Genomic DNA, 27,681 nt, shown 5'->3' with positions numbered 1-27,681 from the left:
AGTATATAGGTTTACAATAAAATATCTTTGACTACATATGTATATAGTTGCACGTCTATATCAGTATATTGAGTGCAAAGTATATATATAGGTATAATGAGAAAAATAGAGAGTGAGATGAGCGGGTTGCCTATCCTGCTCCTTCCGTTTTTTTATTAGCTTTCTGAGCTGATAAGTTTGGTTAGCTCTCGACTGAGTCATCATGCTTGCATGATGACAATGTTGTTCACACATTCAAGTAGAGTAGTCTTAGTGTACTTTTAGTGAAGTTTTAGTGTAGTCTTAGTGTAGTTTAGTGTAGTCTTAGTGTAGTTTCTCTAGTTTTAGGAACAGAATTTGGACAAAATTTAGGAACAGAAAAAATTTTTAGGCTGGCGCCTGTCTTACCATTCCGATATTGTAATTTTTCTATTCAATGAATAGATAACTAGTAGTTCTGTGAACAGTAGACCTCACGCAGTATTCTCATCCACAAGTACCTGATTGAAACTATAGACCTTATGGAAATACAGCAATAGACTGGCTTCTCCACACATCTGTGTAATCACTTGACAGCTGATTTATGATGAATAATCCTATAGTATGATTTCTACTTTAATATTGGCGTATGAAGGAGGATCCTTTTTCATTTTATATTATCCTTGGAATGCAAAATTTTCAAGAAACTTTGTATATACGTCGACGCGCAATTTAAAAAGGAACATACCTGTCAAATTTCATGAAAATCTATTACCGCGTTTCGCCGTAAATGCGCAACATATAAACATTTGAACATTTAGACATTAAGAGAAATGCCAAACCGTCGACTTGAATCTTAGACCTCACTTCGCTCGGTCAACTAGTGAACCCCTGGGTTGCAGAAGAACTGTTGTATTGTAATCTTTGAAACCCGCAACTTTTGATTATACAGAGTTGATGAAAATTATGGAAACATCTAAATATTTCTCTTACAAGAATAATCTGACAGTAGGAATCATTGAGAATCCTATTTGAAATTCAAAATTACTCTCCAAATATTACTCAATCGCTTCAAAATCCTCCACCCTCATTCGAATCCAATTCATTTTTTTAAATGAGAAGGTGATCATGTGATACATAATTTCTCCATTACGAACTGCTTGTTAATAATCACTTTCAAATTCGACTTCAAATTCAAATTCATTCTTTTGCCATAAAAATTATAAACAAATTAATAAAATGATATATTCTCAAATACAAAATGGCACTACCGGCGAAGAACAACTTGTGCGCCGGCAGTGAGTTCAAACAGCTACGTATAGAAAACATTTCAATAGAAAAAAAGCTTGTTCAAACCACTAAAAAATTAAAATTAAGGAAACTAGGTCACATCTCAATCTTCACAAACGATAACCAAAGACAAAGTAACTAAATTACAAGCAAATGAAAAATTGGGAAAGACAGAAACGAGGAAAAAATAATTTTTGAGATTTATAACACATGATTGAAACACTACATGACGGTGATAGATAATTTGAAATAGACATTCATCTTAATCCAATCTAGTATAATATGTATTTTTGTAATTCATTGATTTTGTAAAAACAGTTAATATGGATTTTGTAATTCTATTAATAATGAATTTAGTTGGGATTTTATTTATAAACAAGTTACATTGATATTCAAACTGACGTCTACATACATTTAATCTGGTAAAGTCAATATCAAAAAGGAATGGATTAGAAATTAGAAACACATGAATAAAGGGATATGAATCCTCCTCCTCCTCCTCCTCCTCCTCCTCCTCCTCCTCATCCTCCTCATCCTCCTCCACCTTATCCTTATTTTTCTTTCTTCAATTGTGGACTCCAACTTTTCTGTAGCTGTTCAATGTTGGTTGAAACTACACTATTTCCTGCCAGTTTTTCGAACAATATCTGTGCACTATCCATTGTATTGTTCAATGCATCAGTTATTGTATAGAGCATACATGGCCCTACAACAAAACGCGTTTCATTTCAGTCTATTCTATTCTCGTTCTATTTCATGTCAATAACAATAATTGTTGTGTACTTGTGAAACTAGGAATAGCTCTTGAATACGTTCCTGAAATAAAATGGTGACTGATTTTGAAAAAAAGTGGAGAAATTTGTTGAAACACCATAGTGAGGTCCATGTTATAATGGCAGTTTTGATTAGCAATGGTATTGTTATCCTTGTCTATCATTCAACAAATCGGATAGCGCTATCTCTTTCCCGCTTTGCTCTGTTGCCAGATCGTCTTTTAAAAATTGAGTATCATTGTGGAATATGATGTATATAATATATGTTTATATGTGGGCCTATGCTTTTATTTTTGACAAATAGTCCTTGACGATTTCCTATAGCCTACTCTTTAAAGATTCTTTTCAGGATGAAAATCTAATCAAAATCAAATCAAAAACAATAATTAATTAACAAAATATTTTTTCTCACTTATGTAATTATTGAAAAATATAATTGATCATTTTAAATGAGTATGAACAGTTAATATTACATCAATAAACCTGTATCAGCTACCGTCTATAGAAGGCATTGAAAAGATAGAGGATCGGTAACGTTCTTCTCCTATCTTTCTCCACTGCCATTATCTCACTATAGTGTTTTGTATTCGAAAACGTATAAGCTTAGCTCAACGTTCGTGATAATATATTGTATTATAATTGTGAAATTTATAGAAAGAATTGATAAGGTACAAAAGAAAAATCAGTGCAGGAACCGTAGAGAAATCGGTAAGCAAGCGAAAAAACATTGGTACAAGAGGCTGAAAAAGTTCAGTTAATAACTCAGCCAACATCAGTCAACATCTACTCCGTTTTGGTAGAAGAAATAAGTACGAGAGAAAAAACAGTTTGGGTCCAGCATTTCTTTAATTCATAATGCAGGATCATTACTAGTTGACCGAGTCTAACTCAGTCCGCGAACTAGTTCTAAGAAAAAAATTATAACTTGACTGAAATTTCTTTAATACCAAACCAGAACTTTAATCGATGTAGACTAATATTTCCTCAGTACATTGTGACGTCATTAGCTTTCCACCATTTCGTTATACCAATATTATTTCAGTAAGGGATTTATTAGTTCTGAGAAAAATTTATCATCTGACTGAAATTTCTTCAATACCAAACCAGTACTTTAATCGATGTGGACTAATATTTCCTCAGTACATTGTGACGTCATTAGCTTTCCACCATTTCGTTATACCAATATTATTTCAGTAAGGGATTTATTAGTTCTGAGAAAAATTTATCATCTGACTGAAATTTCTTCAATACCAAACCAGTACTTTAATCGATGTGGACTAATATTTCCTCAGTACATTTGACGTCATTGATGACGTCATTGGCTTTCCACCCATTTCGTTATACCAATATTATTTCAGTAAGCGAAATTCCCAATGTTTCATTAGTATAGGTAGTGGCATGGGATTTCCGCGGCCAATTGATATTTCTCAGGTAATATTTCTCTCCGTGACTAAGTGTGATAATAGTTGACGCAAATCTTATGTATTTGGAATGTTTCGAATCAAACAACTGTTATGAGAAAGCATCAATTCAACCAACTTCCCTCATTCACTTAATGTTACTTTTCACTTGAAAATCCTCCGGATGCATCTGCATCAGATTTTCACATTTTATACACTGATAAAGCTGTCCCATTAATTGATTTTCGGATTGTATTACCATTTTGTAAATAAGCGCTAACTCGAAATGTTTGTGTTCATGTTGACTATAGTTCCACGTTAAATTAGAGTCGATGCTGGAATCTTTCGTAACCAGACTCTCCAAAACTCCTACTTAAACATCTCTTCAAAACTCTCCAGTTTGTGAAGAAATTGAAAAACCCCAACGGAAATGAAACTGCATTTCATCTTAAAAATGCGTCATGATTATATCGGGCCGTCATTATATTGCTTATTCATATTCATGATTGATTTTGGAATTTTAACAGAGTCTAGACTCTATAATCATTTGTGTAAAAAATCAAAACCATCTTTCATGTCACGAAAATTTGAGAGCAACACAAGTTATTAAAAACTACAATTTTAAATGAACTCGGAATGTGTTCTATCACAAACTTCATCCTTCATTCATTTATACAATCAGTAGATTATCGGAATGATAGGGAGAGGAGAAATAAGATAACCTTGTGCTATTCCTCTCCAAAATTTAGATAACGTTAGAGATAGTCCAAAATAGGTTAAGTCTTGTAAAAACTTGAAAATGTAGCCTACCAAATAAAACTGTATAGAATTTGACAACATAAGGCCCGGTTGCACAACAGCCGGTTAAATTTTAACCGTGATTAATTTCACGAGAACCAATCAGAGAAGGCGTTTCCGAAAAGACGGCTTCTCTGATTGGTTCTCGTGGAATTAATCACGGTTAAAATTTAACCGGCTGTTGTGCAACCGGCACTAAGTGTCTTTCATTTAATGAAGTCTTGTAGTTCTTCTACATTTCAAACTCCTTTGATCCAGGGGTGGCTGTGTTTCTAACCATTATCACATCTCAACCATTGATTCACTATAATATAATATCAGTCAACCACTAGAAAACACTCTTCTAACCCACTTCTCTTTTGTTGCAGGCGATTGATTGATTGACAGATTGATCAAAACTCAATCTCATCGACAGAAGAGGATCAGCAATGATCACACAGTGAGACTCGGAACGGGTGGCTAGAGAATTTTCCGCGGAAAAAACTGACGGAAAACCGATGTTCGCGAGATCGCCCGGCTTTAGACGGTATGAAGTGGCAATTTTCCGGTTGAGTGTTCTGTGTTTGCGCGGTGATTTGACGGAGCTGAGCGGCCGAGTGTGAGTGAGCTGACAGCTGAAACTGACTCCAATATCAACTGACTTCAGCAGCAACTGACTCCAGTTTCAACTGGAGTCAACTGACAACCATGCTGCTTCTATCGGTTGCTGTTATCTGCCTGCTACACGCAGTGAAATCGCAGGATTTGTCGCTGGCTGACTCAGGTGAGCTTCCTGGTTTTAGTTCTGATGTTTGTTAGGTTTTCTGTGTCATGTACTGCTTTTAGTCTTATGTATCTTACGTTATCTGTCAAGCACATGTTTTTTAAAGGTACGTACAGATATACGCTCCTCGAACACGCTCCCAACATACTGCGATCATGAACGTTACACGAGGCGTTACGCAAGAGGTTCGCAATATGTTCGCAAGGTGATCGCGCTCTTGTCTTTGCCTTATTATTGACTTCAATCACTAAAATTTAAGCTCATAAATGTGGAACGTCAATCCAGCTGATTGGTTGACAAAACTAAATAGAATATTTCGATCAGGATAGCTGATTAGCGTGATAATACATTATGCTTATATAATAAATTGATAATTGATAATAAATATTATATTCCTTGCATTTATGTTACTGTTATATTGCAAAAGAGGTTATGTCTGTGAATATTTTGAAAGGTAAAATGCCTCGTTGGGAGTTCGGCTTCTTTCTTCTAAATTCTAATATACTGGTACCTATTATTGAAAATGTTTTTATAATTTTATATGATTCAATTTTGACGATTTAATAATCAATTACTGATGTTATGAAGGAATATTTTGTTAATTAATTATTTAATTTCCATTGTTAAACGACGATCCGGCAACAGAGCAAAGCGAGAGAGAGATAGCGCTATTCGCTTTGTTGAATGATAGACAAGGATAGCAATACCATCGCTAATCAAACAATGCCATTATAACGTGGACCTCACTGTAGTAGGTAACCCATGCTCCGCAAGGGTCTATTTTGAAACTTGACAAACTGAAAACTTGACGTAATGAAATCTTGAAGAATTGAGAATAGGACTATAATCATCCTCGGTCAGTTAAGAATGAAATGAAATGAAATGAAAATGAAATGAAAATACTCTTATTAGGCAGAGTTAGGACTAGAAAGTCCTTTCTACCAATCAATTTTTCCGCGATAAATGCATTCAAATCTTCAACTTGGTGCCAACCTAACAAAGTCAACTCAACTTAATGCCAACCTGACAAAACTATTAATTTAGTTGCCAGTTAACAACTGTTTCGAAGAGGTACTCTATCTAGATTATAGTTCCATAGTAATATATGATATGAAAATTTCAATTATAATTGAGAAATTGGGAGAAGAAGAATATACATGCTAAAAGACGAACTTTAAACCCTTAAAAACAACCCTTAGAGTTGAAATATTGCCAAAAGATTTCTTAGTGCGCCTCTAAAGGGCCAACTGAACATACCTACCAAATTTGAACGTTTTTGGTCCGGTAGATTTTTAGTTATGCGAGTGAGTGAGTGAGTGAGTCAGTCAGTCAGTGAGTGAGTACCATTTCGCTTTTATATATACAGATTTATGATAAATATATAATGTTTATTGCATTTATGTTGATGTTCTATTGCAGAAAAGGTTCTGAGTCAGTCGCACAAGAGCCGGTTGAACTTTAACCGAGATTAATTCCTCAAGAACCAATCAGAGAATCCGTCTTTTCAATAACGCCTTTTCTGATTGGTTCTCGTGGATTTGATCACGGTTGGAATTCAATCAGCTTTTGTGCAACTAGGCCTATGTCTGTCAATGTTTTGAAAGGTGAAGGGCTTGGTTCAGAGTTCAGCTTCTTTCTTCTAAATTCTTATATGATGGTACCTATTATTGAAAATGTTTTATAATTTTATATTATTTAATTTTGATGATTTTAAATGCTGACACAAAGATCGTTACTGATCCAACAAAAACGTTAACCGCGCATGTGCAGGTATTGGTTAGTTCGCCTATAGTGAGGTCCACGTTATAATGACAGTATTTGATCAACTTTGGTGTTGCTATCCTTGTCTATCATTCGACAAAGCAGGTAGTACTATCCTTTTCTTTCTCCGCGACGATGCCAAATCTGTTTTTGACAATCTAGAAAGATAATTAATCAAGGCAGAGAATCGGCCATCTTAATCCACTGTCATTATAACGTGGATATCACTATTGGAACTTGCTAAGTTTGCGCTCTGTTCGTGTTCTGCTCTTGCTCGACCTGTGATCATCTTGCTATCTGCTTATGTGTATTACCATAGGTAAGGAAAGTATTGCTTTCCGAAAAAAATTATGGTACCCCAATTTCCATATTCCTATACGTTTCAAAGTCCCCTGAGTCCAAAACACTGGTTTTTGGGTATCGGTCTGTATGTGTGTGTGTGTGTGTGTGTGTGTGTGTGTTGTGTGTGTGTGTGTGTGTGTGTGTGTGTGGTGTGTGTGTGTGTGTGTGTTGTGTGTGTGTGTGTGTGGTGTGTGTGTGTGTGTGTGTGTGTGTGTGTGTGTGTGTGTGGTGTGTGTGTGTGTGTGGTGTGTGTGTGTGTGTGTGTGTGTGTGTGTGTGTGTGTGTGTGTGTGTGTGTGTGTGTGTGTGTGTGTGTGTGTGTGTGTGTGTGTGTGTGTGTGTGTGTGTTGTGTGTGTGTGTGTGTGTGTGTGTGTGTGTGTGTGTGGTGTGTGGTGTGTGTGTGTGTGGTGTGTGTGTGTGTGTGTGTGTGTGTGTGGTGTGTGTGTGTGTGTGTGTGTGTGTGTGTATGAGTGTATGTGCGTCTGTGTACACGATATCTCATCTCCCAATTAACGGAATGACTTGAAATTTGGAACTTAAGGTCCTTTCACTATAAGGATCCGATACGAACAATTTCGATCAAATGAAATTCAAGATGGCGGCTAAAATGGCGAACATGTCAAAAACAGGGTTTTTCGTGATTTTCTCGGAAACGGCTCCAACGATTTTGATCAAATTCATACTAGTCATTTAATAGATGACTAGTATAAATAAATCAAATTAATAGTCATCAATAAGCTCTATCAACTGCCACAAGTCCCATATCTGTAAAAATTTCAGGAGCTTCGCCCCATCACTGCAGATAGATTCCCAATTATCAGGCGTCAGATACAATTGAAACGAAAAAAATCAAGTGGAGTAGATTGAGCATGAAAATCTCTACAATTAATGTTCAGTAATATTTTCACCTAAAATTGAAAATAAGCTTTAAATTCAAGAAAATGTGATTATTCAATCGCAGATTATTGTTGATTGTATTAAATCATTCAATATGAAGAGATAGCAGACCTTATGTGTGTCTCCAGCGTTATTGCCCTGTCATCAGCTGGCTCAAATATTTGAATGGTAGACTTGAGATGCGCGGGAACACTAGCGGCAGTGATCAATTTTCATAACGGCAAGGAAAGTTGTGTGAGTGCGCCACACCAGATTTTCAACTGTCGCACACAGTCTCATGTTTCTCTACATTTCGTGCGTTGGGGATCACACGGGGAAATGTGGGCGAAACGTTGTGGGGAGTGAGTGAAAAACACTAGTGATATCCGTTCGAAATTGAGTTAAGTTTTCAATTTACATTAATCGGCATCAATGGAGGGAGCATGTTCAAAGAATTTTAGCTAAAAGAATTCCATTTAGGGCCGGTTTCAGAGCTCGGGGTTCAGCTAAGTTCTAGGCTTTAAGCTCTGGAGTCAGAGAATTGGCTTTCCGAGTCAGAGCGTTAACGTAGTCGAGGACTCAAAAAGACCCTGGAGTTTAGAGATCACGTTAGCCCCTGGAGTTTATAATTTCGCTTTCTGAGTAAAGGGCCTATAAGTCCAGGACTTGAATTAGATTCTCGCCTCTTTCCGAGTCAAGGATTTATCAAAAATCGTTAAGTCTAGAACTTAAAACAGCGTGATTTTAAACCCTCGACTGGGGTAGGGTTTAAATTTAAGTTCTAGACTTAACTGAGCAAACACAATTCAGTTATTGTTTTGGAGTAGACAAATAAATGTCATGGAATACCTAAATTATTTGAATTTGTCCATCTAAATTCATAATTTAAAGTTTGCAAGTTTATTTTGGTATAAAGTTCTTTATAATATTATGCTTAGAAAACTAACCTTATTTTACGACTGTACGGTATGACATAACCTAGAAATGTTCAAGGAAAATAATACAAGGATTGCCTTGGAATGGCCATCATCACATCTCCCAATGTGAATATTATTAATCAATGGCATATTCAATATAACAATAATAAATTATTATTCCAGTTTTTTTTCAAAACATACTAAAATTTTTATTCCAAAATCAATGATAAATAATAGCATAACGTGAAATGAAATGCTTATTTTTGTATTCATATTTCAAAAGGTTAGGTTTGCTTTCAATTTATAGATCCACACAATACAAAGAGATCAAAACATATTTTCACAAAATAGTTGTCACAAAACAGTTTGGAGAGCATTTGAATTATCCCGCTGCAATCAGCTGTTTTGCTATAGGCCTAATGCCAACAATACAACAGCAAAATATTGAGAATTTTCCTCATGAAGTCCTGGACTCAAATAAGTCGAGAACTCAATAGACCCAGGAGTTTAGAACATAAACCCGTGACTCAGAAAGTTGATTTAAACCAGATAGCTTATTCTAGTCCTGGACTCTGTAAGTCCAGAACTTATAGATCCTGAGCTCGGAAACCGGCCCTTTGAAGTCTATGATAAATTATCAGCCAGTAGGCAAAAGAGATGTAGGCAGACCACGCAAGCGGTTGTAATAATATGATTTTTCCAATGTTTATTTGAATAATTGGCTAGATATGAGTCGGAACAGGTTAAATCCTGATCCTTGTTTGAATGAAGAAGAAGAAGATTTACATTGATTATATTATATACTTATTCATCCATTTATTATTTTTCGCCACACTGCACAGAAAGCAGCTGTTTTCCAGTCCCTACGTAGATCTGAAAGACCTTGTTTGCAGACGACGTCAGAAAAGGGTTTCTTTTCCGGTCTAGGCCAGAAAGTTGTCTCTTTCCAGCCGCTCATGGAAGTAGTTTTATAAGTCATCCGCTAGATCGGGCAAGTGTCCACTTTCATCATCAGCTGAAGTCGCCATGATTTCAGTTCCAGTTTTCGAATCAAACTAATTCGCTTCGCAACCAGTTTTATTCAATTATTTATTGTTGATTAGTGCATTCCGAATTTTCAAAAATGCTTGAAGATGACTGTGGTATTCAAAGTGAAATTTTAAAAGAATCTGAAATCCTGACTGCAAATCTTCTACCACTAAAATCAAGAGATAGGTACGATAGCTTAACGAGTATTCTTTATTTTGTATTCTTTATTTATTTTGTCAGCAATACCTGTAGTGTGGCGAAAAATATCGTTCGCACCACGGGCAAAAATGTTTTTCCAGCTCTCAATCTTTTCTAGTCCTCGGCCTACGGCCTCGGACTTGAAAACAGATTTCGAGCTGGAAAAATCTCATTTTCTGCTCTAGGTGCGGAATATACTATTTACAAGGGAGAACTGACCGGGAGAGAAAACTAAGGATTCTCCTTGTATTATTTTCAAACAGTAGTTCCATTCCTAGCATCCGTTTGTAACTATAATCACTCCTTCGTATTTTTTTGAAGATATGACGTCTTCGTCTTTTTTAATAGTTAACCCGTGCTCCGCAAGAGTCTATCTTAAAACTTGACAAACTGAAAACTTGACGTAATGAAACCATGAAGAATTGAAAATAGGACTATAACCATCCTCGGTTAATTAAGAATCTATAAGCAAAATATAAAGTTAATCAGTCCAGTAGTTCAGACGTGATGATGCGTCAATCATAATATTCCTATCCCGTACTTGTATAAGCCAGTTCTTTCCTTTATTATTAGAATACATTATCACTGAGTGCCGGTTGCACAAAAGCCGGTTAAACTCTAACTGTGAATAATTCCACGAGAGCCAATCACCGAAGTCAGAAGCCATCTTATAAAAGGCCTTCCTTGATGATTTAAGTTTTATTAAAGAAACATTTATTTTAAAGAGTAGAATTTTTTATTCTATTTTAGCGTAGTCAGCTTCTTACATTACTCGTAAATTAATCACGGTTAAAATTTAACCGGCTTTTGTGCAACTGGGCCATACACTTATAACTGTACACTGTCACTGTTGTATGAAAATCGAACTTAGGACTCAAATGAAGCGAATTTCAGTCTATGCTACCTGGAATTCATTTATCCTGGAATAAAATTAATAATTGAATCCTTTTTCGATGTCAGACATGAAGTTATTACACGTGGAGGAAAAGATGGAATTAATAAATGAATGTCAGTAAGTAAATGAGGTGGAAACTCGTGTCATCTCTGAAGGTCTTGTCAACTAAGTATCAAAAACTTTTCATCCCCTCATGAATCGACTTTTCTTTCCAGTGATAATATCGAACAAATTATGTCAAGCATTATGAGATTGAAGTGGGGTCTACTGGTATCTCAATTAATATCGGGGCACCGAGCTTCGCTCGTTATTTATTTATAAACTATTGATAAACAGAACACAATTCCTTAAAATGATTGGGGAAGGACTAACAGGCACAGCCCAATACTGTTCCTTCCCCGAATTTTGATTTATACACTATAAATATTCCAGGAAGTAGGTCATGTTCCATACACTTGAATTCAGGTTCAATTTTCAGTCCAAACATTTGAAAACAGAAGAGTTCTAATTTAGATTATTTACAAACTAAATTGAATAACAAAATAACACTCACTAATCACTTGAGATTGTCAAATGATGTTTAACTTCAAAAATTATGATATACTCCAGTTTAGAATGATTATCATGTCATATCAACAAATCAGATTATTTTGATAAAGTCGATTAGAATTTCTAGATAATATTTCTCGCTGATTGATTACACAGCTGGAAATAATTCTGTCTCTCTCCCACACACGCATCTTCTGTTTCGACAGACGACGAAATTATCATCTGTTTTTTCAAGGATGAATGATTGTTATCCTTTTCATGTCCTCCAGCGAGTTTTCCTGGGGATGAGACCTAGTGCAATCGAATTTTTATATCATAAACCTACTATGTTCCAAATTTCGTAAAAATCGTTAGAGCCGTTTTCGAGATCCATTGAACATAAATAACCAGATAACCAGATATGAAAATATAAAAATATAAAAAGATGTACAGAAATTGCTCGCTTAATATAATAGGATTTAGGTTTCCCAGAGTATTGATTACCTATTTGAAATTAGTAATTATTATTCTGATAAGCGTCTATCAACTTCCATTGAAACATCTTCTCTACCAAATTCATTTATTAAATGTAAATTTGTATATCTATTTGATGTTTATTTATTATCTGTGCATTATTCATTCGCATGATGAATATGAGGCTGATGATGATGATACAATGGAAATCATCAATGTTCCTAAATACATGTATTCTAGGTACATTGGAAATCATCTAATCTCTCAATATGGCTCATGAAGTTCAGCTCATGAATTTATCCAATCTCTCAAAGATAAAATTTATGCAGCATGAAATGTCATTTATAACGCACTGTGATATAAAAGCTCGATTCCTAATTACAATACTACCAGGAAAAAAGTTAATGGACGCTCAGAAAAAAGTGAAATTTTTTCCGCTTTCTGAGAGAGAGTGAGAGTGAGGGGAGGGGAGAAATAATGATTCAGAGCCATAAGCTAATGGATTCCAGAGGAGGTTAAATTGAGATAGAAACTGAATCCCTTCGCGAAGATCGAAATTCGTTTAATTCTCTAGCAGATTGAAATTCCGTGACATCTCAGATTGATATCTCTCCCCTGACAATAAAAATCACTTTCTTCTGAGAGGAGAATGATAAGATTTTCCTTTGAAGGCAGAGGAAAGTTGATCATCTTCTTATGCCATCTTTTCTTCTAGGTACTGTTGCCAAAACAGTGATAATAGACAGTAATCGACATCTCTATGCTTGAGTTAACGGAAGAATTTGTTTCAAATTTGGAACATAAAAGACCTATACCATGGGATATCTTCTTATGCTATATTTTATCCAAGGTACTATTGCCAAAACAGTAATAACGGACAGTAGTCGACATTAATCGGCTCGATTCAACCAAAATCTGCGTGAAATTTGGAATATAAACAACCTATATTATGGGTTATCTTCTTTTGCTGAGTACCTTCTATCCAAGGTACTATTGCCAAAACAGTGATAATAGACGGTAGTCGATATCGAGTTAAAAAATCTTGAGATGTAGAACATTAACGACCTCATGGGATATCTTCTTATGCTACCTTTTTCATTTTTCATCAAGGTACTATACCATAAAAATCTGCTCTATTACAATTCATAACACATTTCACAGACTTTCTAACATTGCCTTGACTCCTCTAAGAGGCCACAACGTGATCCGGGGCAGATTCACTCCAAAGTGTCAGCATGTGTTAAATGAGAAGCATACATTTTATTCGCCAGGAGTGCGCTGAAATTCACTACCTGTCTCGCACATAATATATAATTATGTACATATATATTTATCCGCGGCAACGGAATATTTTTGCGAAATATATATCGGCGGTGTTTCTAGTCACGTCGGCCCTTAAGGTTGAAGGGCTCACTTGTGCAAGGTCCCAAATCGAAGGGCCCTACGGATATGTTTTTATAGCGAAGAACGTGTTAAGCCCTAGACTTGCCTCAGTCTCGTCTCAGCCTTGCCTCGGACTCGCCTCAGCCCTTGGCGTCTGTAAAGTATACTCAGACGCTGTTAGTTGAGTGACGTCATCCTAAATAGCTGAGTGAGTGATCACCGACAACCATCTCAGGTTTTTTGCAAACTATGTCTATAGTGTGGTACGCGTTATAATGGCAGTATTTGATTGACATTGGTGTTGCTATCCTTGTCTATATTTCGACAAAGCAGATAGCGCTATTCTTTTCTACTTCTGAAACGTTGTCAGATTACTTTTTAACAATGTGGAGGGCTTAAGCCTTCGTGGATGAGATGCATGTGTTTTCTCTGTTCACAGTTTAGTATAAAATGATTATTATGTTTACAATGCACAATACTTATTTTGTTCAAGTGTGATTGACTACAACTTATAACTGTACATGTTGATTCTTTTGAAATTGTACTAAGTGCGATGCATTCCAATTGTATATTTATTTCATGCAATAAATGAATTTGAATTTGAATATTCAATTCACAAAATATTTTATCACAATTATTAAAATTCATAATTAAATCATTGAGAATATATTTTTTGACTTTTGAAATATGATTGACTATTTTGAACAAGAATGAACAGCTAATCCTTATCAGGTATACCGTTATCATCCATCCTCTCTCTCTATAAAAGGCAGTGATAAGGCAGAGAAACGGCACCGCTGTTCTCCTATCTTTCTCCACTGCCATTATAACGTGTACCTTACTATAGTTATAACGAGCAAATCAAGCCTCAGTCAACTGTTACTTCCCTTCATTAATATACTCGTAGGATATAGCTGTCATTAAGTACCGTTTTTGAAGACAATTAACTATTATTGTAAGATTGTTTCAAATTCATTCTATGCTAATATTCATCCAAAAAAAATTGGACTCAAATCAATTCAAGTGGATAGCATAACTTATAATTTTTATTCATTTATAACTCTACCTTCATTGTATTATCATTCATCCCATCATCATCACCTAGGCTTAAAATACTCTAGAAAGTCGCCTTTGTAAAACAATAGATAATAAATAAATACTATGGTTTATCCATGCTATTTTCAAGTCTAATACTGTTCGTGAAAAATAGTCTTACATGATGAAACATACAAAACTCTCCAGTCATCTTCATAAAAACTTGCAAGGAAAAATTGTTGATAATATTCGAAGAATAACTCAATCAATTGATGAATAAAGAAAACATTGATCTTGTTTCTATAGAAGACACATTCTCAGAAATTGGATCCTCAAACAATTTGCGCCACAGAAAAAGAAATAATCATGAGAAACATTACAGAGAGAGAACATGTGGCCTCACTTCAAACTGGCAGAAATTCTTATGAATAACACCTTTACTGCCCATTCAACCAATACTGACACTATAGTGAGGTCCACATTATGATGGCAGTGGAGAAAGATAGGAGAACAACGTGGCCGATCCTCTGTCTTGTCAATGCCTTCTATAAACGGTAGCTGATACAGGTCTATTGATGTAATATTAATGGTTCATTCTTGCTAAAAATAATCAATTATATTCTATTAAGCAAGAGATTCTATCTTTCAATAATTTCATAACGAATTTTCACAATCAAAATGAGATATTTTGTTGATTAATTATAAATTCTACATTGTTGAAAGACGATCTGGCAACAGAGCAAAGCAAGAAAGAGATAGCGCTATCCACTTTGTTGAATCCTATTATATTGAGCGAGCAATTTATGTATAATATATATATATATATTATATATATATATATATATATATATATATATATATATATATATATTTATACTTATCTGGTTATTTTTATAATTGGTTATTTATTTCCAACTGATCTTGAGAACGGCTCCAGCGATTTTCACGAAATTTGTAGTGGGTTTATGATATAAAAATTTGATTGCACCTGGTCTCATCCCTGGGAAAACTCGCTGAAGGACATGAAAAGGATAATAATTATTCATCCTAGGAGAAACAGATGATAATTTCGATGTCTGTCGATAAGAGAAGATGCGAGTGCAGTGTGGAAGAGAGACAGAATTATGTTCAGCTGTTTAACTATTTGAAAATGATAATGAAAAATTCTTTATTTGAAATCATTCAGCTATCCTCTCGAGAAAATTTATCTAGAAATTTTAATCGACTTGATTTGTTGACATGATATGGTATATCATTCTAAATTAGAGTATCATAATTTTCAAAAATAATTATTTCACAGTTTTAAGTGATTGGTGAGTGTTTTTTTTATTTAGTTTGGTTTGTAAACAATTTAAATTGGAACTTTTCTATTTTTAAATGTTTGGACTGAAAATTGAACCGGAATTCAAGTTTATGGAACAAAACCTACTTTTTGAAATATCTATAGTGTTTAAATCAAAATTTGGAGAAGAGAGAGTTTTGGGCTGTGCCCAATCATTTTGAAGAATATTGTGTTCTGTTTATCAATAAATGAATAAAGAGCGAAGCTCGGTGCCCCGATATTGATAGACAAGGACAGCAATACCATTGCTAATCAAACACTGCCATTATAACGTGGACCTCACTATAGATTAGAGTGAGTGTCTGGAATCATGCTCAGCCTGTGGAAGGGTTGTGAAATTAATAAGTAGTAGTAGCGCTGGAAATAAGCCCGGTGATATTATCAGCCTTTTTACTAGGCTGAGATTTTTTTGCAAGAAAGGCTAAGCACGGATGACAAGCGAAGGCGGCTTATATTTTATTCATCTCTCTTTGCCTGGTTTCTGCGTGGAATTGTGATGAATTTCAAATTCGGGGACACCTCTCAAAGATGAGGAGAGAGATTTTTCTTGTGAGTGAAAATTTGTTGTAAGGTGGAGAGGGTGAGTGGTGTTGGATATGAGAGGAGGGGTGAAGTTGTGCAGTTGATTATATGAGATATCATATCATCGATTTCGATTCATCGAATTGTTGAATTGAAGAATATAGGTGAAATATTAATATCAGTATATGTACTCAAAGAAACCTACTTATTCGTCTGACTACGTACTCAACTCGTCTCATTGTTGATTATTTATTCATGCAACTATTGTGACTAAAACATTGTAATTCGTAGAGCAATCTATTATAATAAAGGAAAGAATTCGCTTATACACGTACGGGAAACGAAATTCACGAATGACGCATCATCACGTCTGAACTACTGGACTGATTTACTTGAAATTTTGCATTGAAGTGAGTTGGTGTTTTTATTATGGCTCAAAAATTTCAATATTTATTCAATAATTTCCAAATTTTTGACTTGATACCATATACAGTGGATTTTTTAGTTAATTTCCTACATTAGAATTCTAAAATCAAAATCTTATGTGATTATTTTGGGATCAAAATATGTGTTCAAAACTACTGAAGAATCATAACCTCTTTTGAACTAATATACAATCAAAATTCCGGAATGGAATATTAAGGGCTATGAGTCTTTTTTTTCGTTTCCAATCATTTTATGATTAAGTTGTTTTGTCATTGTTGTTAAATAAGTAAATAGATTCGATAAAGATTCTTAAGGCTGTGCAAAGGCTAAAAATAAACTTTTTACTCGTGATATTTTCCAATGTTTTTTGATTTGTATATCATCAAAATGAAAATGTTTTCTAGGGAAAGCATTTTTTTCTGATCACAATATGAGAGACTACCAGCGTCATAAGGCTTCACGGGAAAGAACTACGTGGACTATAGGCTTGAGATAACAGTAAAAGTTGCGACATAAACGCCCTATACCATGGGATATCTACTTACGCTATTGTTTCTCTATGATATCATGAAGCTATCAAAATGAAAAAGTTTTTTAGAAGAACATTTTTTTCCGATCATTACTTTTTGAGATATGAGCGCTAAAGTTTAACTCTTTGGGACAGAACATTTCAAATTCGGTAAGAGATAAATTCATGAGATTCAAAGGATAGATTCTTCATGGTATTGTTGATCTAGTAAAACAAAAATTTCCTGAAAATATCTATTTTTAAGATAGTTATTCAATTTACTAAAAATAACTTCTGGTTGAGTTATTTTTTGTAAATTGAATAACTTTTCCAAAAATTCATTTTAGCATAAAATTTTTGTTTTACTAGATCAACAATACCATGAAGAATCCATCCTCTAAATCTCATGGATTTATATCGTACCAAATTTGAAATATTCTTCAAACTTCAGGCGCTCATATCTCAAAAAGTAATGATCGGGAAAAAAATGTTTTCCTGAGAAAACTTTTCCATTTTGATAGCTTGATGATATACAAATCGGAAAACTTGGGAAAATATCAGGAGTAGAAAGTTCATTTTAAGCCTTTGCACAGCCTTAACTTATTTACAAAGGATGGTTATTAGCCTATTTAGAATTCTTCAGGATTTCAGTAGGTCAAGTTTTAAATTGGCCCCTTGAGGAACATGGGTTACCTGCTGGTCTATAGTTTAATAAAGGAAAGAACTGGCTTATACACACACGTACGGGTTAGGAAATTCACGAATGACGCATCATCACATCTGAACTACTGGACTGATTAACTTAAAATCTTGCAATTAGATTCTCAATTTACCGAGAATGTTTATACCCCTATTTTAAATTCTTCAAGATTTCAGTAGGTCAAGCTTCCAGGTTGTTGAGTTATCAATTGTACCCTTGCAGAGCAATCTCAAATACCTGTTCTTCGTATGCTCAGTAATATGCTTTCATTGATTCCAACTTGATTCAATTTTATTTTCATACATCATGATTTTATCTTCGACTGAGTCATTGTGAATATTGTAGAACCGTTCCATAATTGAATAAAAACACAAATATGTTGTCAAATTCTACACTCTGTTGTTTTATTTAGTACACGACCAAGGTTTCGTGAGGGGCGGTTCAAGTGTTCTCACAACTGACTGTGGGAACCTAACATCAATGAATCTTAAACTTGATTCTATTTCCAAATGCTAAGTTTGCAAATCTTATCGGAATCTGAGCTTTAAAGTAAGTAATTTGCATGTTTTTCTCAAATTCTAAGCCAGCGAAATCTTATTGAAATCTTTCCTCATGAAGTAGTTTCAGTGATAAAATGCAAAATACGGTGGGTGTAAACAATAGTGTTTCTTAATTGAATAAAAACACAAATATGTTGTCAAATTCTACACAGTTTTATTCGGTACACGACCATGGTTTCGTGACCACACCGGTCACATTTTCAAGTTGACTAAAGCTAAAAGGTTAAGGTAAACATTGAACATTAAAATTGGTACATGTTAGCCAACATAACTAACTTAATACATTTAGTGAATACATTACTATTTCTCTTTACTTATGTTTCAGTTAGTTATGTTGGCTAACATGTACCAATTTTAATATTCAATGTTCACCTTAACCTTTAAGCTTTATTCAACTTGAGAATGTGACCGATGTGGTCACGAAACCTTGGTCGTGTACCGAATAAAACAGTGTAGAATTTGACAACAGATTTGTGTTTTTATTCAATTATGATTCTGTCTTTCAAGGATTTCCATCATTCATCAGTTATCAATAATTTTTTTCAGTTATCAATTATCATTTATCCATTAAAACATTATCATTGGATACATTATCAGTGTTATCCCAGAGCCAGTAATTTCCGTTGTTCACCAAGTCAGATTCATTTTGGATTCGGATTCATTTTGAAATATCGTGGAACACCTGTGACGTAGGAGCACATCCATCAGGCTTAATTTTTCATCTGGCCACGTCTGCGTGTATGGCCGACCCACATATTAAACTGAATTCTTCAATACACTCACTCAACTTTACTGCAACAACTTTTTTGTTTTTTGTTTCCCCCATCTGGCAACAAATTCCCGGCTGAAGCTTTTACTGGCTATTTCGCCTTTCATTCGGATCTCATTCCCAAATCCCAATGGTAGGTGGAAAAGTACAACGTATCTTTTCTCTATCTCTCTCTTTTTACACTCTCTCTTTTTTTTCTCTCTCTCTGTAGTTTTTTTTCTCTCTCTCGCTTATCTATAGTTATTACAAATTGTTTTTTTCATATCATGTACAGCTCAATAATTATTTTCTTAATTTATATTTTGTAAATGCATCTATAATTTTGCTTTATTTTAAGCTATCTTATATATATAAAAGCGAAATGGCACTCACTCACTCACTCACTGACTGACTGACTGACTCACTCACTCACTCGCAGAACTAAAAATCTACCGGACCAAAAACGTTCAAATTTGGTAGGTAAGTTCAGTTGGCCCTTTAGAGGCGCACTAAGAAATCTTTTGGCAATATTTTAACTCTAAGGGTTGTTTTTAAGGGTTTAAAGTTCGTCTTTTAGCATGTATATTCTTATTTTCCCAATCTCTTGATTATAATTGAAATTTCCATATCATATGTTACTATAGAACTATAATCTAGATAGAGTACCTCTTCGAAACAGTTGTTATGGTAACTAAATTAAAAATTTTGTCAGGTTGGCATTAAGTTGAGTTGACTTTGTTAGGTTGGCACCAGGTTGAAGATTGAAATGCATTTATCCCGGACCTCCTAAATACCAATTTATCCAGTTAGCCAAAACTAGCGTTTTCTCAGCTTTTCTGCGTTTCCTCACCTTTTTCAATAATTGATGGAAAAAAATTCAGTACACAGGTTTAGCTGAGGTGGAAGAATTTCGCCCGCCAAAGATACGCCGATATAGTAACAGGTGTATTTCGAGATCAAATTGACATAATACGTTCAAATTCGGTACAGAGGTTCCGCTGAGGTGTACATGCAGGCGAGCGAAGCGAGCCCGCTGATCTCATTTTTGGACAATCCAGTCGGGGGTCCAGAATTCGGTACATAGGTTCCGCTGAGGTCTACATGCAGGCGAGCGAAGCGAGCCCGCTGATCTCAATTCTGGACGATCCAGTCGGGGGTCCAGGGGACGGAGCCCCCTGGCTAGACGGATATGGCGAGCGAAGCGAGCCTGACGGCTAGTTATATATATTATTCATCTCATCTCAACATTTCCTGTTCTTCAGTATTGTATATCGTCAATATTACTCAATTAATTTCTAAACTCTTAATTAAATCCCACCCCATAACATTTGTTTCATTTATCTATTTCGGATCATTATTGCAATATTGTACTCACTATTACTCTTCTTATATCATTCATTTTATTCATTCATCCCATAATTCTAGATTCAAATCACATATTCACATGTTATAATATTCCCAACAGCTCTATTCCATCACAACCCGGTCGTGTGTTGATGAGGAGGATATTATTTTATATCCTTCTTAGAGAATCGACAATTATTTGTTGAAACACCGCCGATTTATGAAGTTACATTACAATTTCATATTATCATTATTCTAATTGCATTCAATCTCTATTTTCATTGATTAATTTTTTATACTTTGTAAAATTCGTTGAATTATGAGCATCACCCTCATTTAATGTAAATTAGTGTATAAGCCAGTAAATATTGTAACATACATAGATAAAGAAATCTAATCTAATCTCTTTATGTCACACTTCACTTCTATTTTCTCTCATTCTCTATCCCTATCTATTCCACCTTCTCATTCTTCTATTTTTTCTTTAACTCTCTCACGCTCTCTCATTCTCTCTATCACTTTCTCATTCTGTTATTCTCCATCACTCTGCCCCTCTCTCCTTCTATCTTTATCTCCATTTCTCTCTCTCCGTATATATATATATATATATATATATAATATGAACTCATATTATTCTAAGTATCCACTGCATACTGCTGTAAAATACTGAAAGTTGATTACCCTGATCTACTTTCAGCCTACTCCATTCTAATAATTAATGATTTGATCTTACTTACTTCTATAATAGTTTTACTTTATTAATTCTCTTTTTTTTTCTCTTAAATCTTCATACTAATTGAAACTTTTACAATATTTTCATTTTTAAATAAATCAGTTGAATTAATGAAATTAACGTTTTGGTAGAGAGTTAGTGGGAAGAATACTTCGAATATTCTTTCCAAAGAATGGACATTGATATTTCCAAAGCTCCGCCAATTTATGTAGATGCATAACAATATTATTTATTTTATCTATAGTTATCACAAATTGTTTTTTTTCCATATTATATACAGTTCAATAATTATTTTCTCAGTCTATATTATGTAAATTAATCTATAATTTTGCTGTATTGTAAGCTATTGTATATAAGTGTATAAGCCAGTATATATTGTAATCTACATAAATAAAGTACTCAATCAATCAATCCCTCCATTCCCTCATCTCTCTCTCACTCTATTTCTCTCCGTCTCTTAGGGTTGTGTGGCAGAGAGGACCTAGAGTCCTAACTTCGCCCTTAATATAGGCAATTATCCAGTTTAATTCAATTCTTCATTTCTTCATCTCTGTCTCTCTCCTTCTAACTCTCTCAATCTCTCATTCTATCTCTCTCTGCCACCATTTTTTAATCTCTCTCTCACAATCTTTCACTCTATCTTTCTCACTCTATCACTCTCTCTCCCTCTCTTTCACTCTCTCTCTCTCTCTACCGATTTATCTATTCATCTACCTCTTCCCTTCTCACCATCACCCTCTCTCCCGTGAGTGGAAACGTACGCAATAGCTGTGTAGTGCCAATGGGTGCATAAACATTTCTTTAATTCATCATCTGCAATCTAAATCTGGATGAGAGCTGGGTTTGTGAGAGCATGAGGGCCGGGGTGTGAGTTCAAAGTCCAGGGGATGGGAATAAGGGCTGCACAAAAAGTGAAAGTTCAAAGGTATAGACAGAGAAAGAGAGAGATTCAGATTCAGAATCCTTCATTCATGAGTTTAGAAAAATTCAACTTACGTTCTAAGGTTTAAAAAATCTGGTGTGGCGCACTCACACAACTTTCCTTGCCGTTATGAAAATGATCAACTGACGCTAATGGTCACGCGCATCTGAAGGATTTAGATAGTATCTAAAATAGTATCTAGAATAGTATCGAAATAGTATCTATTGTTCAAAGATCTAAGCCAGCTGGTGACGCTGCAGACACATGTGAAGTCTGCTATCTGTTCATAGTGAATGATTTAATAGATTATAGAATCAACACTTTGCAAATTGAATATTCTTATTTTCTCGAACCTCGAGCTCATTTCCAATCTTAGGTGAAAATGTTACTGTACATTGATTGTAGAGATTTTTATGCTCATTCTTTTCCATTAGAAATTCTTTGTTTAAATTGTTTCTGAAGCCTGATAATTGGGAATCTAATATCAAACTTTGCATAGATGGGGCGGATCTCCTGATATTTTTACAGATATGGGACTTGTGGCAGTTGATAGAGCTTATTGATGTCTATTTTAGGTATAACTTCGATCGAAATCGTTGGAGCCGTTTTCGAGAAAATCGCGAAAAACACTGTTTTTGACAACATTTTCGCCATTTCAGCCGCCATCTTGAATCGCATTTGATCGAAATTGTTCGTGTCGGATCCTTATATTGTAAGGACCTTACGTTCCAAATTCTCAAGTCATTCCGTTAATTGGGAGATGAGATACCGTGTACACAGACGCACATACACTCATACACACACACACACACACCACACACACACACAACACACACACACACACACCACACACACACCACACACACACAACACACACACACCACACACCACACACACACACACACACACAACACACACACACCACACACCACACACACACACACACACACACACACACTCACACTCACACATAAAGACCAATACCCAAAAACCACTTTTTTGGACTCAGGGGACCTTGAAACGTATAACGTATAGAAATTTAGAAATTGGGGTACCTTAATTTTTTTCGGAAAGCAATACTTTCCTTGCCTATGGTAATAGGGCAAGGAAAGTGATAATATTACTAGTGAAGGTAAAATACCTTGATGACACACATCAACCTGCAGACTGAAAGTTTTTACAATAATATGATGAGAAATATGATGGAAACATAATAAAATATTATTTAGAAGTTTTTAAGGTGATATCTACATAACCGAAACATATTTATGTGATTATAATATATTTATAATTAGTAGGTTCGCATACTTACTATTGTATCAAGGTCTTGCCTGAATGTGAGTATCGTAACCTAATCACTCTCTCTCTCTCTCACCTTCTCTCTCTCAATTTATAATAATCTCTCTCCCCCACCTGCACTTTGTTTCTGCTTAGCTATAAAATATTCAGAGATGGTTGTTGGCTTGGCCTAGGCCTATCATACGGTTGAAGAGTTTAACCATCTCACATTTACATGGCTTTGAAGTTTATAATTTCATTAAGTCTACTACTATACAATGCTTTTCGCTTCCTCTCAACAGGCTTTTGGAAGTACTCTCAAAGTCAAAACCGAGATATACCTCGTTACCTTCACCTTACTTTTTTATCTCGCTCTGTCCCAAACTTTCTCGTTTTTACTCTCTCTCACTCTCCCTCTAGTGTGAGAGAGAGGAAAAATAAGTACTCTAGTGAGTATTTGTAGTGTATTGATTCAGTTGTTTTATTGATATTCTTATTCATAACTTATTTTTGAATTGTAAAGTATATTGTAATTTTTATGTGATGTAATTAATAATATTGTGGGTTAACGGGAAGAGGGAGCTCTTATTGCCCCAATTTCGCCCACATCACTTTTAAAATATTGTAAAGTGTAAATAGACGGCATTTATTTATCTATCTGTCTCCCGGCTGTGTGTTAATGGGAAATATATTATTCTATATCCGTTTCAGAGAATCGACAATTATCTGTAGAAACACCGCCGATTTATGTTGTTACATCGCAATATTATGTTATTATTAAATGAAAATAAATATGATATCATCATATATTATGTTATTCGAATTGCATTCAATCTTGTTTCTTATTAATAAATTTTTCATACTTTGTAAATTCGTTGAGTGATTAGAGTCTCCATCAACATAATTCAGATAATACAAAAAGAAGATTCTAGTCTCTTTTATAACTTTAGGCATGTTGATGGAGAGAATATTTTTCTGTAATATATCTTTCTCTAATTAGTTATCAAAGTTTTCATTCGTCTTTGATCAATCCAGCCACATTGACGCCCATATTGAACTTGATTAGTGTAATAGTGAGAATGTGTAGGTAAGCATTCTGAGCATTTTGTGTGTGAGCATGGTGTTGTGTCTTTACATTATAAGGACTGTAAACTATCAACCTGGCTGACGGCTTCGGCCAAGCCTAATGAACTTCTCTTTTTTTTACTTTGTCAATGAGAAAATATTATGTTATTTAGAATTAATTTTTCAAACGAGGTGTTTTTGTAAATGAGTTTTCATTTTCTCTTTTTGTATTATCTGAATTATGTTGATAGAGTTCTATTCTATATCTTTTTCTAAAGAAAAACAATGGACAATTACTTTTTTGATGCACCGCCGAAACAAGAGACAGAATGAGAAGAGTGGGGAAGAGGGTGAGAGAGAGAGAGAGAGAAATAGATAGATAGATGACTCTAGGGATCATGCTTGTACGAGATAGATAGAGAGAGCGTGAGAGTGTGTGTGAGAGAGTGAGAGATTTGGGGACCAAGGGAGAAAGGAGATTTTCAATTTGATAACACTACATATTCCACATGCTGACCTCCTTATCATGCTGAACATGCTTGTATTTCTATTCAGTTCGGGCCTTTTCATACATTTTCCCTTTTCTCTCCCAATAATTTCTCTTTTTTCCCTCCACATCTAGTCATCATAAATTCTTTTTTCTTCAATTTGCTGTTATTATGTTCATATACCAGATTTCTCCCATATTTATACTCTTAATTTTGGCACAATCTCTTTTCTTCACTTTACAATCATAACTTATATTCAATTTACTCTTACAGGGTTCTCTCTCTTTCTTATAAGGTCTCTTTATTATTAGTTCTTTCTGTTATGAGGTTGATAATTTGGTATTTTTTCTCTTATTAGGACTCTCTCTCTCTCTCTCTCTCACTGATCTGACCCAATATTCTTTCCGAAGAATGGACATTGATATGTCCAAAGCTCCGCCAATTATGTAGATGCATAACAATATAATTATCTATAGTTATTATATTACAAATTACTTTTTCATATCATATACAGTTCAATCATTATTTTCTTAGTCTATATTATGTAAATTCATCTATAATTTTGCTGTATTGTAAGCTATTATATATGAGTGTATAAGCCAGTATATATTGTAATCTACATAAATAAAGTACTCAATCAATCAATCAATCAATCAATCTCTTTAGTGCTCTTTCTTATAAGGTTCATAATGTAGGTTTTTTACTGTACACATGTGGATTTCTTCTCATTTTTTGTTTAATTTTCTCACCATTCTGCTTACTCTCACACATCTATGGTGTTTAGTACCTTACTCAAGTTCATTCAGCTTCTATTTATTAATTCATTTTTTTTTAATACGATTACAAATCATATGAATTTGATTGGGGTAGAACAACAGGAATAACCACAGCCTACTATCATAGAGAAACAATAGCGTGAGTAGATATCCCATGGTATAGGGCGTTTATGTCGTAACTTTTACTGTTATCTCAAGCCGATTACTGTCGATTATTGTCAATTTTCACTGTTTTTTTGGGAAGAGAGTGTATGAACGGCACAATTTGAGAGACTACCAGCGTCACACAGCTTCACGGGAAAGAACTACGTGAACTATCGGCTTGAGATAACAGTAAAAGTTGCGACATAAACACCCTATACCATGGGATATCTACTCACGCTATTGTTTCTCTATGCTACTATAGATAGAGATAAAGTAAGCCATAGAAATGTCCAATGATAAAAATGACATAAATGTCCGAAACATGTTGTGATAAAATATTTCTAAAAGGGTGCAGAGATTTTCATTTTTCTTTATATTTAAGCCATAGAACCTTATCTAAAGTAAGCCATGGCATAGCCCAAAACTATTCTGTTCCCAAATTTTGATAAATAATAAAATATCCGAAAAAAAGGTTATGTAAGTTACTGAGGAAAGTTAAAGTTCAAAGTTCTGTCCAAAAATATAGATGAGCTAAAATTGTTGAATTTAGAATGATTAAAATACCAAATTATAGTCGAATATTGCACTTAATATCACCGCACTTTGAATAAATTAAGTTATTTCAGGAAATTTTGAAGTCAAAAATCTGGTGTGGCGCACTCACACAACTTTCCTTGCAGTTATGAAAATTGATCACCTGACGCTAGTGTTCACGGGCATCTCAAGTATACTATTCAAAGATCTAAGCCAGCTGGTGACAGGACAATAACGCTGCAGACACATGAAGTCTGCTATCTCTTCATAGTGAATCATTTAATAGAATCAACAGTTGCCAACAGTTTGCAATTATTTAATAATCTTATTTTATCCAACTTCGAGCTTATTTTCAATTAAAGGTGAAAATGTTACTGAACATTAATTGTAGAGATTTTTATGCTCAATCGTTTCCACTTGAAATTTTTTGTTCAAATTGTATCTGAAGCCTGATAATTGGGAATTTGAAATCAAACTTTTCATAGATGGGGTGGAGCTCTTGGAATTTTTACAGATATGGACTTACAGAAATTTGGTAATTGGGGTAACTTAATTTTTTTGGAAAGCAATACTTTCCTTACCTATATAGTAATAGGGCAAGGAAAGTAAAATATACACACAACTTTCCACTAGGCACAGCTGTTACCACGCTAGGCCCACTAGTCTATAATATAGACACTAGTCTATAATTATAGTCTAGACAAGATTATAGTCTAGGCCTACTAGTCTAATATAGTTAGCTCTATAGTTGGGTCCACGTTTTAATGACAGTAAACATCATTATAATTCACAATTATTCATCATTATAAAGAGTGGAAACATGTAGACATAAAATTATTCATGAAAGAATAAAGTAGACACTTCGAAAATCTTTTACAACCTCAATAAACATGAGGATGTGTTCAATGAATTTCTTCATGACAAGGAAATTGATTACACAAAAATTGCCGACCCACAGATTATAATAGAGAGCCAACCAGAAGTGAAAACAGGTAGACAAATATTATTCATGAAAGACTAAAGTAGACACTTTGAAAATCTTTTACAACCTCAATGAACATGAGTGTGTGTTCAATGAATTTCTCCATGACAAGGAAATTGATTACACAAAAATTGCCGACCCACAGATTATAATAGAGAGCCAACCAGAAGTGGAAACAGGTAGACAAAT

The 27,681-nt window shown here is 34.5% G+C and overlaps 1 protein-coding gene across 1 annotated transcript in view; it reads left to right on the top strand.

The window, feature by feature from the left end:
- LOC120350764 (hemicentin-2-like) overlaps positions 1-27,681 on the top strand; it is an 822,623-nt gene that overhangs the window by 12,347 nt on the left and 782,595 nt on the right. The window contains exon 3 of the mRNA XM_039425529.1: positions 4,588-4,982. Coding sequence (XP_039281463.1) covers positions 4,907-4,982 — 76 coding nt within the window. The 5' untranslated portion in view covers positions 4,588-4,906. The remainder of the gene's footprint in view (positions 1-4,587; positions 4,983-27,681) is intronic.

Source organism: Nilaparvata lugens, chromosome 4 (genome assembly GCF_014356525.2).
Source record: "Nilaparvata lugens isolate BPH chromosome 4, ASM1435652v1, whole genome shotgun sequence".
Lineage (NCBI taxonomy): Eukaryota > Metazoa > Arthropoda > Insecta > Hemiptera > Delphacidae > Nilaparvata > Nilaparvata lugens.
This window is presented reverse-complemented; position numbering and strand designations above follow the sequence as displayed.